The sequence below is a fragment of the Lytechinus pictus genome, chromosome 8 (assembly GCF_037042905.1).
Source record: "Lytechinus pictus isolate F3 Inbred chromosome 8, Lp3.0, whole genome shotgun sequence".
Classification (NCBI taxonomy): domain Eukaryota; kingdom Metazoa; phylum Echinodermata; class Echinoidea; order Temnopleuroida; family Toxopneustidae; genus Lytechinus; species Lytechinus pictus.
In genome coordinates this window covers 15,234,063-15,249,780 of record NC_087252.1, presented here as the reverse complement: position 1 = coordinate 15,249,780, position 15,718 = coordinate 15,234,063, and the positions used below count along the sequence as shown (strand labels likewise).

At 37.3% G+C, this 15,718-nt stretch overlaps 1 protein-coding gene across 5 annotated transcripts in view; it reads right to left on the bottom strand.

Annotated features, from left to right (window-relative positions):
* Positions 1–15,718, bottom strand: part of LOC129267134 (AMP deaminase 2-like) — a 54,903-nt gene that overhangs the window by 16,370 nt on the left and 22,815 nt on the right. For 3 of the 5 annotated variants that reach the window (XM_064103644.1, XM_064103643.1, XM_064103641.1), the window contains exons 2-6: positions 12,707–12,822; positions 11,638–11,759; positions 6,570–6,647; positions 3,358–3,523; positions 1,625–1,802 (exon numbers count right to left, since the gene is read on the bottom strand). In XM_064103644.1, coding sequence (XP_063959714.1) covers positions 1,625–1,802; positions 3,358–3,523; positions 6,570–6,647; positions 11,638–11,759; positions 12,707–12,822 — 660 coding nt within the window. The remainder of the gene's footprint in view (positions 1–1,624; positions 1,803–3,357; positions 3,524–6,569; positions 6,648–11,637; positions 11,760–12,706; positions 12,823–15,718) is intronic. The other 2 variants (XM_064103645.1, XM_064103646.1) reach the window with 1 other exon arrangement.

Below are 15,718 nucleotides of genomic sequence, written 5' to 3'. Positions count from 1 at the left end.
CAGTAGAGACATCATATTTCAGCTCATTTTGCTCTCAAATCATTCATAATTGTTAAGGAAGTATAACTAGATGATTGTCTTCACCTCACCATGGATGAATCAGGAAAGAGCACAGTAAACATAAGAAAACTTAATAAAAATTTTGACACTTTTGGCTTCCCATAATTTTAGCACAGAGGTAGACCATGGACCTATTACGAATGGACATTCAACGAATCCCCTCCTTTGACACAGAGACCGTCGCCGCTAATCCTTTTATAAACAGAGCGCTGGCAGCTGACACCCATCAAGCCGGTCGTAAAACACGCTCTCACTGATTGACAGCGGAAATCAATTGTACGCTGCTCCTACCCATTGCGATGTTGTTCGTTCACTTTATCAAAAGCAACGCACAGCAGCGAACGTTAGCGCTATGAAAATGATAGCAGAAACAAGAAAACAGGCGTGCATAAACGTATTTTTTACGTACATCGCTAACAACCGGAAATGAAATGCATTGACATCACCTTGCAGATCCGTATATCTACGGCAAAAAAGCAGTTGAAATTCGACGAAAAAATCTGCGGAAAAACGTTAAAATCTCAGCTTTTTCGGACAGTATCGATGTCGATAGTAGCGCTTACCTTCGGTCAGAAGTTGATTTTCATTTGGGCATAAAATTCCACAGGATTGATGAAATTTAACAGGATTTTTTTGATGGACAGACGACAATCGCACATTATAGAGAGCCTAAAATAATGTACTGAAAAACCGGATATGAATTGCGCATTGCATTCTAGGTAATGTAAGGACTTTCCCTATTGGCAATCGGGGCTACAACATGACCGTCTTTGGTCGAAAGAGGGCCAGTGATCGATCGGTGACGATCATCGGGCGAAAGGAGCTTGTGTAAACAATCACCCCGGGCGGTCGTTGTAAAAACCGCGTAAAGAGAAAGTTAAGGGTTAGACAGCAATTTTGACAGCTGGAAACAGGTGGTGGTCATAAAATGCTCTCGTTGAATGTCCATTCGTAATAGGTCCATGGGTAGACCATGGTCTAACTTGAAACTGACTTCAGGATACGGGCCAATGAGTCCAAAGAAAATGTTCACTAAAAGCATTAGTAACACTGTAGTGCTATGATAGCCAAGTATTTTGTTTCTTTTCTGAGATTTTCTGTCTGTCTTCAAAGAGCTCATAGGGACGCATTTGGCAATGATATGGGCTATATAAGCATGTTGGTATTTTAATTATTAAAATTTAGTATTTTGGTTTAGTCCAAACACACATTTACATGTACTTGCAAAGTGACTCTGATGTAGATATTTGTATGTCCTTTTCTGTCTTGTTCGAGAAGTTTGTCAGTTGTTCACATACTGTGAACATGTCCCCTGCTATTTGCAGCCATTTTGAAAGAACAACAGGACTCAAAGAAGTAAAATATGTCACTGCCATTTGAAATCTAATTGCGGATAAGAAAATTCTGATCAACTAAGACTACACTTTTGTAAAAAAAAAACTGCATGTTTCATCAGAGTTGAAGTGTACAGCTTTAATTTTATGTTTTATAGAATGTGAATTTTTTCATGATACTAAAAATGGTTTTGCTACTTTATTTCATCGGTTAAATACTGAATACTCACTATGTACATCTTCAATAGAGCTTGATTCATCGAGATTCAATGGCTTGCGGTCTACTTGTCTCAAGAAGTATGTCGTAGTCCTCGGGAACGACTGCGAGGCAAGATCCATGTACTTCTCACGGATCAACAACGCTTCAACCAACGACAGAGAGGCGTGGTGGAGATCTTCCGGGGGAACCTTAATTTTTCAGAAAACATATATGGATCAGTTAATATGGCCTCACTTTGGAAAATCAATTTGATCATAGAAATGATCATTATAACCCTTGACATTGATAGAAACTAAGAAAATGAAATAGTGTAGGCCTACACCTTTTTTCATGTTGAATTGAGGCTTGATTTTGTACATTATGCTCCATGTTAAAGGGGAATGAAACCCTTGGAACAAGTGGGCTTGTGTGGAAAGAGAAAAATCAAAGAATATGATCAAAGAAAGTTTGATAAAGATTGGACAAATAATGAGAAAGTTATGAGCATTTGAATATTGCAATCACTAATGCTATGTAGATCCTCCTATTGGCAATGCGACAAGGATGTGTGATGTCACATGTGAACAACTTTCCCTTTGATGGACTATAAAATACCCCTAAAATGTCTCTTTTTGCTTTTTCTTATGGTGATACAAACTCTTTATCCATGATGTATTCTTTAGAAATCTGTATTACATGCCCTCCTATAGAAAGAACACATGATCTACTGATAGATGTGATAAAAGAGGCAGTTTAAGTGAAATATATATTAAAGTATTGGGGAGAGTTGTTCACAAGTGACTTCACACATCTTTGTCGCATTACCAATGTGAAGATCTCCATAGTATTAGTGATCGCAATATTGAAATGCTCATAACTTTCTCATTATTTGTCCGATTTTTCTCAAACTTTTGTTGATCTGTTTCTTTGATTTTTCTGTTTTCACACAAGCTATCTTGTTCCAAAGGTTTCATTCTCCTTTAAACTGTTATTAAGTATTAAAAGGATACTGTACATACATGTACATGTACATATACATTTAATGTATTTATGTACAGTTTGAAAAATATTTTATAACCTGAGCAATTCAAAGAATGAAGAATTATACAATTTTGTTTTTAAAAACACAATTGATCAGAATTGTGAGAAAAAAAAGAAAATTCAAAAATTCCTTAAACTTTCCATGGAAATTTTCCCAAATTTCCAGCCCTTTGCGACCCTATAAAAATTAATAGAATAAAGGCACCCCTTACCTGTAATTCTTGGAAATACCCTCTATGATACCTACATGTATGACTTGTATGAATGACTATAATTGTTGTACAGTATAAAAATGAAAGTTTTGACTGAGACTATAGTTACATTGAAATCACCTACAAACTTCAACGTTCTCATCAGGGACACCATGCTCCTCAGTCACCCACCTTTTAAAACAAAGATTACACGTGGCGACCATGCCTTTGTTAGTGCTACACCCAAACTCTGGAGTAGTCTCCCTTCCTCTATAAGAAACACATTATCTGTTACCTTGTTCAAAACTAAACTAACAACCTACCTTTTTTCAAGAGAGTGTCAATAAATAAGTCACTTTCTGTTATAATGTAATTTGTAGAGACAGAAGCTGCTTCCCTTTTCCTGTAATTATAACTTGAACATACTTTTGTTTATTTATCTTAACTATTTCACCAAGTATTGTAATACGAAGTTGAGTATACACATATAGAAAATGCGCAGCATAAATGTACAATTATTATTATGACTTACCCCACTCATGTCCTCCCCACTGATCGATACACGTTGATACTCCAGACTGAGCTGCGATGTCATGTGACTGAACGAGTCCTGTAGTTCATCGGTGCTGATGGTGTCTTTGAGCTGGGAGATATCATCCTCGGCATCATCATCCATCTCAAAGTTCTTAGAATGAGACCTAAAGGCAAACATCCACAGAGAGAATAGAAGTCATACAAACATAAGCTGCTTCCCGTTCCAGCCCAATCTAATCTCTCATCCAAGTCCGAAGCTGTTTTGTATGTTATTATGGATCCGAAAGGATGCATTGTATGTCTTTGAGAGCGTTATTAGTTCATTACGAAGAGAGTTTATTTTAGCTCTTTTGATATTAATCCCGATATGTATTCCCTATAACCATTATGTAGGTGAATTGATGACGCATGTAACATGAGGTGCATGAAAAGGATTTTTCTCCGGGGGGGGGGGGGAGATGGATTGGAGATGCCCCTCCCTCAATTTTCAAATCTTATAGAGGAGCCTATATGAGAGGGTTGTCATTGTCTCATCCCCCCCCCCCCGGAGAAAAATCTTATTTATGCACTTCATGATACACGCATAATTAATGTGCATCTATCATGAGAGGATTAAATGGGTTGACCAAGTTTAACGTACTTTTCCCTATGGGTCTGTAGCACAAACATACAAAAATAATTCTTTAAAAATCGTTCTAAAAATATCAGATGTACATGTAACAATGAATCAGACGCAAAGGACCAAATTTGAATCAATCAGCAGACCTACATTAAAAGTGTGATGATCCGAGGAAAAATGATTAAGTGTTTAATTGAATTTGGAATCCCTACGAAGTAGAAGCACGTTGACCAATGCACGGTGTCGGTCGGCCAATTTCTTCAGATTACCACGGAAGAGGTGAGTTCGCGATAAGGGCTTGATTTGCACGCATGTATTACGATGAAACGCACAAGCTGTGTCCAAATGAGCACCGGCTTTCAAACTAAAATCGCTTATATACTTTTTTTCGTTATCCGGTTAAAAATACTCTACTCCTCGTGATCAACCGACTCTATTTGGAACAGAAGTCAAATTGGCAAGCGACGAACTATTCATGTTTCATCCTATGGGGAAGGTATATATATTTCAAGCTAAAATGAAAAAAAAAAATCCCACTGTTAATTGCTCTTTGTTCTATAATAGTCACATTCATCCCATTGCTGATTACTGTCTTCAAACAAAGAGGGAAAAAAGATCTGAACGCTGGAAGGTCACGTATGTAAGGCATTTATGTAACCACAGTTATGCAAAGGTTCGTCCGCCAACGCAATGAGGAGGAGAAAGTATTTATAGATGTATAATCCAGGAACTAAGCCATTTTAATTATCGTCGGCTAATAATAGCTGAGAATAAAGATGAAAATAGCCTCCACCTACATGTAGGCAATTTAACAATGTTTATCACGTGAACATCCACCTGTTTATACGTACTTGTTTATGATATAAGAAGTACAGTTCCAAGATCCAAGTTTGATGAATTTTTCAAATAAATAACAGAAAAAACTATGGTGTTATCATAGCGTATAAAATATCATAGAAGTAATCAACATTAAACATGATTCATAAACTGTACTTCTTCTTTTTTTTTGTAAATTATGTAGCATTTGGAATATATAGTAACATTAGGGGCCAGTTTCATAAAGGACTTGCAACTGTTGTAACTTTGCCATTATGGCAACTACATGTACCATGGTAACCTTGATTGTGATTGGCTGCTGAGCCCTGTTACTGTACCACGGTAGTTGCCATTATGGCAAAGTTACAACAGTTGCAAATCCTATATGAAACGGGCCCCAGATCTCTGTTGACTTTGTTTACATTTATATTTGTAGTTTTATTTATCCAAAGGTTCTGTTCCTTGGCTAGCATATTAGTCTTTGGACGGTGTGTGCACTCAAGACGAAATCACCATCATTATTATTATTATTATCATTATTACAAAAATAAATCCAAACTGATTCAATGCAACAAGTCATTGTAAGGTCGGTGGTAATAAAACTGTTTTCATGTTCAACTGATGATTAGATGAGGAAATGTGAATGTGCCCAGTCTTCATAGGGTATAAAACATCGTTATAATTCTAAACAAATCATCCATTTCAGATACAAATAATTCAATGGTAGTCAGTGGTGGGATATGAATTACTAGTATTCCCCCATTCACAGTTTTTTTAGACCCCTTCACCATATTGTTTATGATGTAAAAGTATAATGAATTATTAACACCATGCAAAACTGAATGTTTAACTTCTCATAACTCGAATTTAATCTCAACACATGCATGTTGCAAGATAAAATCCAACCCAAAATATGAAATATGAATTTAGCCCCGTGCATAAAACTTTCCATTAATGGTAGCTTTTCCACCAATTATACATCAATGGAATCCTTGATTTTGATTGGCTGTTGAGCAAGGTTACCAAGGTAGTTACAATTGATGGTGGAGTTACCATTAAGGATGTGCAAAATGCCCCTGACACATAGCAAACACACTCCATTAATATTATATAACATTACAGTGGAACAATTTGTTTTCTTTAGTACATTAAGTTAATTGCAATTCACCTCCATGTATCTTTTATTTTTCTTATATTCACAAGTTCAAGCACAAATCCAAAATGATAGTTATAGATATATTCAACAAAAAAATCAAACAAATACAGCTTTGGGTGATAAAGTGTGAGATATCAAAATGATCTTGAAACTTTATAGTCGTACTGCTCTTTGCTATGGTATACGATATTGGAGTGTATTTGCTGTGCTTTGAAAAACTATGAATTAGTAAAAAAAGAAAAACATGGGCATAAATACTTCCAAGAAACCGGCAAACTGTCAGCTCATAAACCCATATTTAAGAAAACCATTCTTATTTTGATATTTTTAATTTTCATAGTGGTACGATGATCATATGAAAAAAAATCTTGGGGGGAGGCTAGACACATAATTCTTTTTTAATAAACTCAAGCAGATGCTTTCGTATTTTCTAGAGTTAATTTAAAGATTTCTCTGCACTTCTTTATGGTAAAATTGTTAGTTTTCAACATTTCTGGAGGGGGCTATTGCCCCCCCCCCCCCCAGTTGCGTAAGGCTATGAGGAGAATAGAAGGTTTTTGAGATAACCAGCTGATGATTTCTTGCAAGTATTGTACGCCCATGTTTAAAGGCAACTCACGGCAAGGCGGTTTTGGAAGGGGTGCCGGCACCGGAAGCCCTCTCTGGGCTTGTGTGCGCCGACCGCAGCTTAAGGGCGCTGCGGTGTCAACGGTGCCCGAAGTTAGGACGATCCAGGGTGTTTCCACGTAAGTAACACGGCAAACCAAGTTAAGATTGGTGTGATGAGAGGTAGAAGATTGGGAATGAGACCATGGGGGTATGAGGGAGGGGTGTGGTAGGTCATGGGGGTATGATGAAGAAAACATAGGGTGTGTGTGTTAGACAGCAAACCAATTATTGTGATGAAGGAAAGATTGGGAATGAGGGAGGGGTGTGAAAGAGATCATCAGGGTATTAGGGAGGGGTGTGGTACATGTAAGTCATGGGGGGTATGATGAAAGGATGGGGTGTGTGTGTTTTAGACAGTGAACCAATTATTGTGATGAAAGAAAGAAGACTGGGAATGAGGGAGGGGTGTGAAAGAGATCGTGGGGGTATCAGGGAGGGGTGTGGTAGGTCATGGGGGTATGATCAATGAAAATTGAGTGGGGTGTGTGTTAGACAGCAAACCAGTTAGGATAGGTATGATAAGAGGAAGACGTTTGGGAATGATGGGAGGGGGTATGGTGGACCGTAGGGGGGGGGGGAGAGGGAGGGGTGTGGTAGGTCATTGGGAGTACGATGAAGGTAGCGTGGACGCATGTGCATGTGGGTGTGAATACAACGTAGAAAAAAATAGAAAGCAATAAAGCAATGAATGAATTCAGAGAACATTCTAAATCATATTTGGGGTAAAGGTGACAATAACGAAGCCAAGAACAATAATAACAAAGAATTGATGATGATGATGATGATGATGATAATGATGATGTTGATGATGATGTTGACATTGATGATGATGTTGGTGATAATGATGATGATAATGATGGTAATCATGACGATGATGATGGTGTTGATGTGGATGATGATGACGGTAATGATGATGATGATAATGTGAATAATGACAATGGTGATTATGATGATGATGATGATGATGAGAGTGGGGACAGATATGTTATCGGGTCAATAATGCATTAGATATGTTCATAATTTTTTTGAATAATTTTTTAAATACAAAAAAAGAACAGAATAGAAAGTAAAGAAAATAATATACATAAAATGGATTAGTATACATGAATCATACAGGAAATGCATGAGATATATAAAAGTGAAAGCAAGAATATGAACCATGCCAATTTTAAAAATAAAACAAATGATGTACAGTACATGATGTGCAGTACATGCCAAAGGTTGATGATGAAATTACCCCCAGATAGATGGTCACCGATGATTGAACACACAGACAGACAGACAGACAAACAATGATGGCAGGTAAAACAGGGGATTGGCAGACACACAATGGGAAAGCGTCAAAAGATGTAAATTAATAAACAATTTCAAGCAATTTATAGTAAAAACCAAAAAGAAAGTTATCAAACCTCAACAAAATATCAATGTTTTTATTCAGATACATGTTCAAAATCGGACATCAATAAAAATTCATTATGATGATAGATTCATGATTGAAATGTTTGATTAATGAGAGGAATAATTGCAAAGAAATTGAATGATACTTGTAGTTAGGGATGTGAACAGTTTGAAATATTTAAAAAAAATAGCAAAATAGGAAAAATTACATTTTTTCAGAGAAACAAATTGTGTCATCAATTGGCATAAACATCATTGAATAAATTTAGAGACGAGATATGACAAGGCATGCAGGAAAATATAATAAAATCACATGAGAATATATATGATCAGATTTTTTTTCAGTTATAAGAAATACCAGGTCATGTGTATGATATGCACATCAATTAGAGAATGATAAGGTTTTATGTCCATTGGTTATTTATTGTTTTAAAGAATATTAAAATCAAATCCCCAAAATATGATTATCCGATGGCAAATTAATAAGCATGAAAGTTATTTATATTTTTTTGATACGTTATTAAGCAAAAGCAGAAGGACATGGAATACAAAGGTAGTAATAGAGATGGTTTGGGAAGGAGGGGGGAGGCCATGAAGGGATGAAAAGAGAAAATGAAAAACACTCATTAGTCATATTATTCAAAACAACACTTTAAAAAAAGTAATTATTAGAAATCCAAACAGCAATAAAACACACAATTGAGTGAGTATATGAATAGGAAAATCACTCAAGCCCATGATACTAGTGTAGTTCAGTTTGAGTAAATGAAGAAAAATTGAATGATTTTTGTGTATGTCCAATGAGGGCTTTTGCTCATTTCGTTTCATTTTGGACCATTTTAGGATGAAATTCCAGGATATACATTACACACAAGTTTAGTTCATGTACATGTATATGCAACAAATCCAATTTTCATAATAATAACAATTATATTCGAAGATTTATTAAAAAGTGCATAATAATTAATAATTATTCAACTCAATTTAGATAAGAGATGGGCTTGGGTCATTGTTATATTCACAGAAAAATACTCAATTTTAATGTGAGTAAATGATAAAATTAAATAGATGGATTCTCGATTGCAAACAGTTAATATGTACCCTCATCATGATTGATTTTTTTTCCTGAATACAATTAAATTAGTATTTACTTTTAAAATACATAAATGATCCCCGTACATATTCACAATGTTTTATTCACAAGCAGTGATTCCACAACAGCAAACAGTCAAAAAAATCAAACTTGTAATAAAACAAAGTTACCCTCCCTTACACTTCTAAAAGACATTGATGAAGGTAAAGTTTGATATACAAGTAGATTCAGTCTGAAAATCGGCATCCATGAAATCATAAGATCCTTTTGCTATTGTAATTTGAGATAAGTTTTGCTAGTAATATCAAATTCTATAAGGCTGAAGAGTTTGACTTGAAATATAGTGTGTACGCCCCCTGAATCCCAAAGTGTGGCAATTGACTGAATGCAGAATGATCAATTCAATCGTTCCTAAAAAAAAATAAACCCTTCGATCAATAGCTAAGGTCTACGTATGCTTTGCATTTTGGAGCTCTGGAGATTGTTATAGAAAGAGTCAAGTTTAAATGCAAGTAAGCAAAATCCCACACAATCCAAATGCACGCTTTTGCTTGGCTGAAAATCAAGTTGTGAATGATTTTTTTTAGAGTTGCGTTTGATTGCAACTCGTAGTTCAACATGTCCCCGTTCTGCAAAGTGTCATTAAACTCACCTTAATATGGAGTGTTGCAAAAACACTTGCAATTGATTGCAAGTCGATTTCAGGTCCCCAAATCAATCATAAACCTTTCAATTAATTGCAAATACGCATTTGATTGCTGGGCCCCATCTTACTGAGAGTTATGATTGAACCAGTCAACCTTAATTCCATGGAAATCCATCAGTGTCATAATATCTTCTACAAAAAATTTGAACAATGTCCTTTGTATTATAAAACAAAGAGAAGCACACTGACTTTTCAAGATAACAATGAATGTATGAATATATACATCATATTTTGAACAAACACGCATGAATGATGTTGATGTAGCTGGCTTTCCATGATAGTTGTGGTTGATTGGATCAATCTCAAATCTTTGTAAGACTGGGCCCTTTTCTGCTTCTTGCAACAAGGAGTGAAAGTCACATTGCTATACATATACATGTAGTTGCAATTGATATATCAATAGCAACCAAGCAACATCAATTTTGCAATTGACTGCAAATATTTTCTCGCAACACCCCCTTGATAGTCACATCTATACTCAATTTATAAATACATACAGGAACAAAGACATGAACATAGAGATAAAAATATATGTATACATGTATTTCTTTTGAATATTACCCAAAAATTCAATCTACCAGTACATTACAAAAAGCAGCTTCCAGTGGAATAAAAGGCTGTACCAGTTCAGATTAGCAGCATTTCACAAAAGCGTCAGTGTATCAGAAATTGAAACATTCTAGCCGTCAGCTACGTAGGTGTAGTATGAGTTGTTATGAGATCGTAAAACTCAGTGATTTCAATCCAATATAAAATCAGATTCCAGTCCACTAACAAAGATGAGGAAATTGGCCAGTATTTCAATAATATATGCAAGGTTTAAAAGAAAACACAGCATATTACTACCTGCTTTATTCTAAGATTTCAATATATATACGACTGCAATGTACTTGAAGAAGAGACAGTGTCAGGACTATTTATGAATCACTTTTGGAGATTCTTTGATGTGTCATTGGTATACTGTACAAATGAGGGACTGTATCTCTAGCAGGAAATAAAATAGAATTAGCATTACGGATTAAGAGTAAAGGGAAAATGGGTGGGTGGGTGTGTGTGTGTGAGAGGGAGAGAGAGATTCCGAGATTCAAAGCTAGCATAAATTGACAACCTTCCAAATGCCATTTTTGATTGCATACAAACATTAAACTGACAACGCTGTGTTTTGATAGCACACAAACCTAGAGTAACTGACGACCTACTAAATGCTGTGTTTTGATTGCACACTAACCTAGAGTAACTGACAACCTTCTAAACACTGTGTTTTGATTGCACACAAACCTAAAGTAACTGACAACCCTCTAAACGCTGTGTTTTGATTGCACGCAAACCTAGGGTAACTGACGATCTACTACATGCTGTGTTCTGATTGCACACAAACCTAGAGTAACTGATGACCTTCTAAACGATGTGTTTCGATCGCACACAAACCTAGAGTAACTGATGACCTTCTAAACGATGTGTTTCGATCGCACACAAACCTAGAGTAACTGATGACCTTCTAAACGATGTGTTTCGATCGCACACAAACCTAGAGTAACTGACGATCTATATTAAATGCTGTGTTTTGATTGCATACAAACCTAGAATGACTTATGACCTAAACACTGTGTTTTGATCGCATATGAACCTAGCATACTTGATGACCTTCTAGACATTGTTTTGAGTGCATACAAACCCATTATAACTGACAACATTCTAAACACTGTGTTTTTATTGCATAAAGACCCGGTACAACTGACGACCTTCTAAATGCTGTGTTTTTCACTGTATACAAACCAAGAATAGCTGACGACCTAAACAATGTTTTGATTGCATACAAACCTAGCATAACTGACGACTTTCTGAACCCTCGTGTTCTTCTCCTCAATGTTCTCAATTGGGATCTCCTCAGGAAACTCATAGTTTGCGCTACGGGATTCGTCTGTGCGCGATTCCTTGAGCACCTGTATAAATCAATAAACAAAGCAAATCAAGACACTTCAATCTTTACATATCCCAAGAGTTATTCAAAAAGGGGGTTGTCAAGCTAGGCGTCACAGTCACCATTTCCCGGACTGGTTTCCAGAACCACTTCACGTGAAGCGGTCTTGTTGCCACAGGAATGCTCTCAGTGCGGTTACATGTTTCATGCAAAATTCCAAACCGTATCATCTTAAGAATTCTACACACAATAGCGTGCCAAAATACACTCTCATACTTCCGTGCGAAGATGTCTTTCGAAGCACGGTTGTGTCCTCACCTATGCTTGAACCAGTTGAACAGGTCAAAACGGTCTTGAAAACCACATCGCAAGGTGGTTTTCCCACTTACATGTAAGATCGCTTCCAAGACCGCTTCAATCGTCCCTATTACACATTAAACTGATTTCCACTTAACTAGTTAATAAGGAAGTACAAGTAGATGGGAACAAGGTCTTACTGTAGAAACTGTCCAAAAGTGATTGCGAATATTGATCTACTATAAATACATGTAATATACTTTTGGTTTTACCCCAAAATCAGGAAATAACTTTATTATACTGTGAGTCACATAAACTACACACATAAAAGCATATATGGGACTACACGACCCTGACATAGCACCATTCTCTTCTTTCTGTATGTAGGTGAGGTGACATGTCCCCCTGACTTACCTGCTAAGCCAGATCCGCATAGGTGCTGTCCATCAGAGATGGCTTGTGTTTAGGGAATCGAGGGGTGCGGGAAGGTGAGAACGGGGTAACATGAAAGGGTGAACTGACCCCCCCCCCCATACTGACTTACCTGTTGAGCCAGATCCGCATAGGTGCTGTCCATCGGAGATGGCTTGTCTTTAGGGAATTGAGGGGTGTGGAAAGGTGAGAACGGGGTATTGAAGGGGTAAACTGCCCCCCCCTCCCATACTAACTTACCTGTTGAGCCAGATCTGCATAGGTGCTGTCCATTGGAGATGGCTTGTGTTTGGGGAACCGCGGGGTGCGGGAAGGTGAGAACGGGGTAACATGGTGGGGTGAACTGCTCCCAGACACTGCATAACGAAAGACAAACATGGAGAAAAAATGATATTGAAATGTGTTCATACCAAGAATAAAAAAATTATAAAACTGGTGGGTCCGCCAAAGTTAATTCCCTTTGGATTGAGACCACGGAAATCTGTTAAACTTTAATTGCCAGAATTTGACTTACAAGAGGAAAGTTTGTTTTACAGTAGGCCTACAACCTGATTTGAAAAATTGCATTCACTTTACAGGCAATAAATTAAATTTACTTTAGAGAGGGTGAACTTACATGTAGACTTACAATACACCTTACAAGTTTCTAGAAAAAGGCATGTTTATATTAGACAGTTTAACAATTCAAAACCACTACAAGATACATGTATCATTACAATTTCCTCTCCCAATAAACACCAACAAAAAATTGTGATTTTGTTTTAAAAAATTGATAAACAGGCCTCACTATTGGATAGATGATCAACATCACTGTATTGTAACATTAAAATCCATCTCATAATTCATTTTCAAGTCAATCTATGGCATACTAAATAATCTTTTGTTGTTGTTTTTAGGGTTTATGGCGCTCTCCTGGCACTGTCTCTGATGATTTGCTCCCTAAATTGGTTGTATCATAAATACTGAAAATAAATGAATGAATTGCTTGAAGTATTATAGTGTGGTAATCCCAATCAATGCACACACAATATTCTTGAATTTAACAAGAAATACCGGTACAAGCAGAAAATTGGAAAGTAAGCATGACCAACACGTCGTTAGGTGGATCAAGATTAGATGAGAGAGGGCGTCCTTGCCTTCTACTCCCCAGTGTACATTGATGGGTAGAGCATGATGAAATGTGAATTAATCTGATTGGTATTAATACAATGGACCTGTAGTTAGGTCCCTGGTACATTTAGTACCCAACATGCTTCTTTGGATACAATGGGTGATTTCAAGTTCAGTGTTGACCTTTTGGTGTTGGTGTTAGGTCAATTTTTACAAGATTATAACACCAAACATAAAATGAAGATGGTCCCGAAAGTCACTCACTTGTTGTTGAGATGTTTAATAATGTGATCTGGATCAGTTTGACAAACTCTGGATAAGTTTTGGAGCTAGGGGAAGAAGTCCAAATTTCAACACCAATACCAACGCCAAGGCCAACACCGGACTTGAAATCACCCAATATGTAGTTCAACCCCGGGGGGGGGGGGGGGGGGGGGGGGCACTCAAGTTATATTTTGATGGGGGTGTGCCTCACGAAACCCTGAAATGGGGGTCTACGGAACTGACTACAAGGTAAATACGGGGCCTTGGGAACTAAAACATACCGGGCAGTGTAAAAAACAGGGTCTATAGAGCGGGATCTCGGAACTGTACTACTATAGGTATACGGTGGTGCGCGCTAGCGTTAGCACCATGCATGTGGGCGCTAGCATGCATGGTCCTGTGGTACAGAGGAAATATGAAGCGGTGCGTCTGCTGCAAGCTTTGCGATGCTTGCGCCGGCCAATTTAGACAAGGCTTGGGAACTGAGATGTTTCGTAACACGGGTCTTGAGAGCGGGGCGCGCGGCTTCTGAACGGAACTTTTGTCATTCGGAGTATCTAGGGAACTGAAAATTAGGTCTGAAGAAGGGGGTCATCATCAAAGGGGCACGTCCCTGTACTACCAATATATTTTAGTCCCCCCCCCCCCCCCCCCCCGGAGTTCAACGATAGTTGTTTGATCTCTATGGGTGGTGATACATCAAAAGTTCACTTTCTTTTATATAGATTTCCTTATTTTACAAAGTTCACTTTACTGTCAGTTTACTGTAGATCAAGATCTAGGATGGTATCAATTCACCTTGGTTTTGGTTTTTCAGACTTTCTCATGTAATCAGTGTTTTCTGCAAGTACACTGTATACACACAACATGAAACAGTATATCAAGAAAAAAATCACCCCTTCTTGCCATGTATTTCACCGTGAACATGTACTCACTCAACCATGATATTTATTCCTTCTTCGTTACAATTGTTTAATACGAAAATAAACAGTCTTTGCTTTTTCTTTTGATTATAAATCTGAATGGATTTAAAATTCCAAATCCTAATTAAAAGGGCTGAACATTCAGCCTATGTGTTCATAACCTCCAGATGCAAATAAAGCTAATGTACATGTATATCTATCTTAGTATCTACATGTAGTATCAATCTAAAACTTATCAAAAAGCTTAATCGAGAATTGGGGGCTGTAATTTGTCGGCTGTGCAAACCCGTCACAAGAGATAAGGGCTCTGAATGCGAAGCCTACAATGACTTGAGTACAGAAGACCCTCTTGCTGAAATTGAAACAGCAAGTTTTATATGTGTTAGTCTTGTGTGAAGACTGAAGACCCACTTCATCGCCTTCCCGCACAAAGGTTGTTAGTTAGCGTCACCTTCCCGCACAAAGGCCGTTAGCACGTAGTGTTCACTGCACGGTAACGGCCTTTTCGCGGGAAGGCAACGCGCTAACAGCATTTGTGCGGGAAGGCGACAACCTGTTGATTAAAGTTTTAATTGAGGTCTGTGCTTGCAGACTAGGCTATGATTGCACAATCACAGAAGAATACTACTACCGTAGTACTACACACATAGAATAATGACAGAGAAAAACAAATAGGACACATTGAGAAGAATGGTGTTTTGATAAAACCAATTGAATCAACACCTCTATTGAGTACCATAGGAGATTAACTATACACTTTGGACTTGGAGATCCATTGTTTGAAATACTTCGACAATTGTATTACTTCCATTCCTACTGTATGTAAACTGCTTTTATCAAGAGGTTACTGTAGGACTTTAATACATTTTGAATAACCTGTGTTGAGTGATCTTACAATAAAAGCAAACACTTGCCTTTAGTGACCACTATGACACCATTCTCACTACCTTCCTAA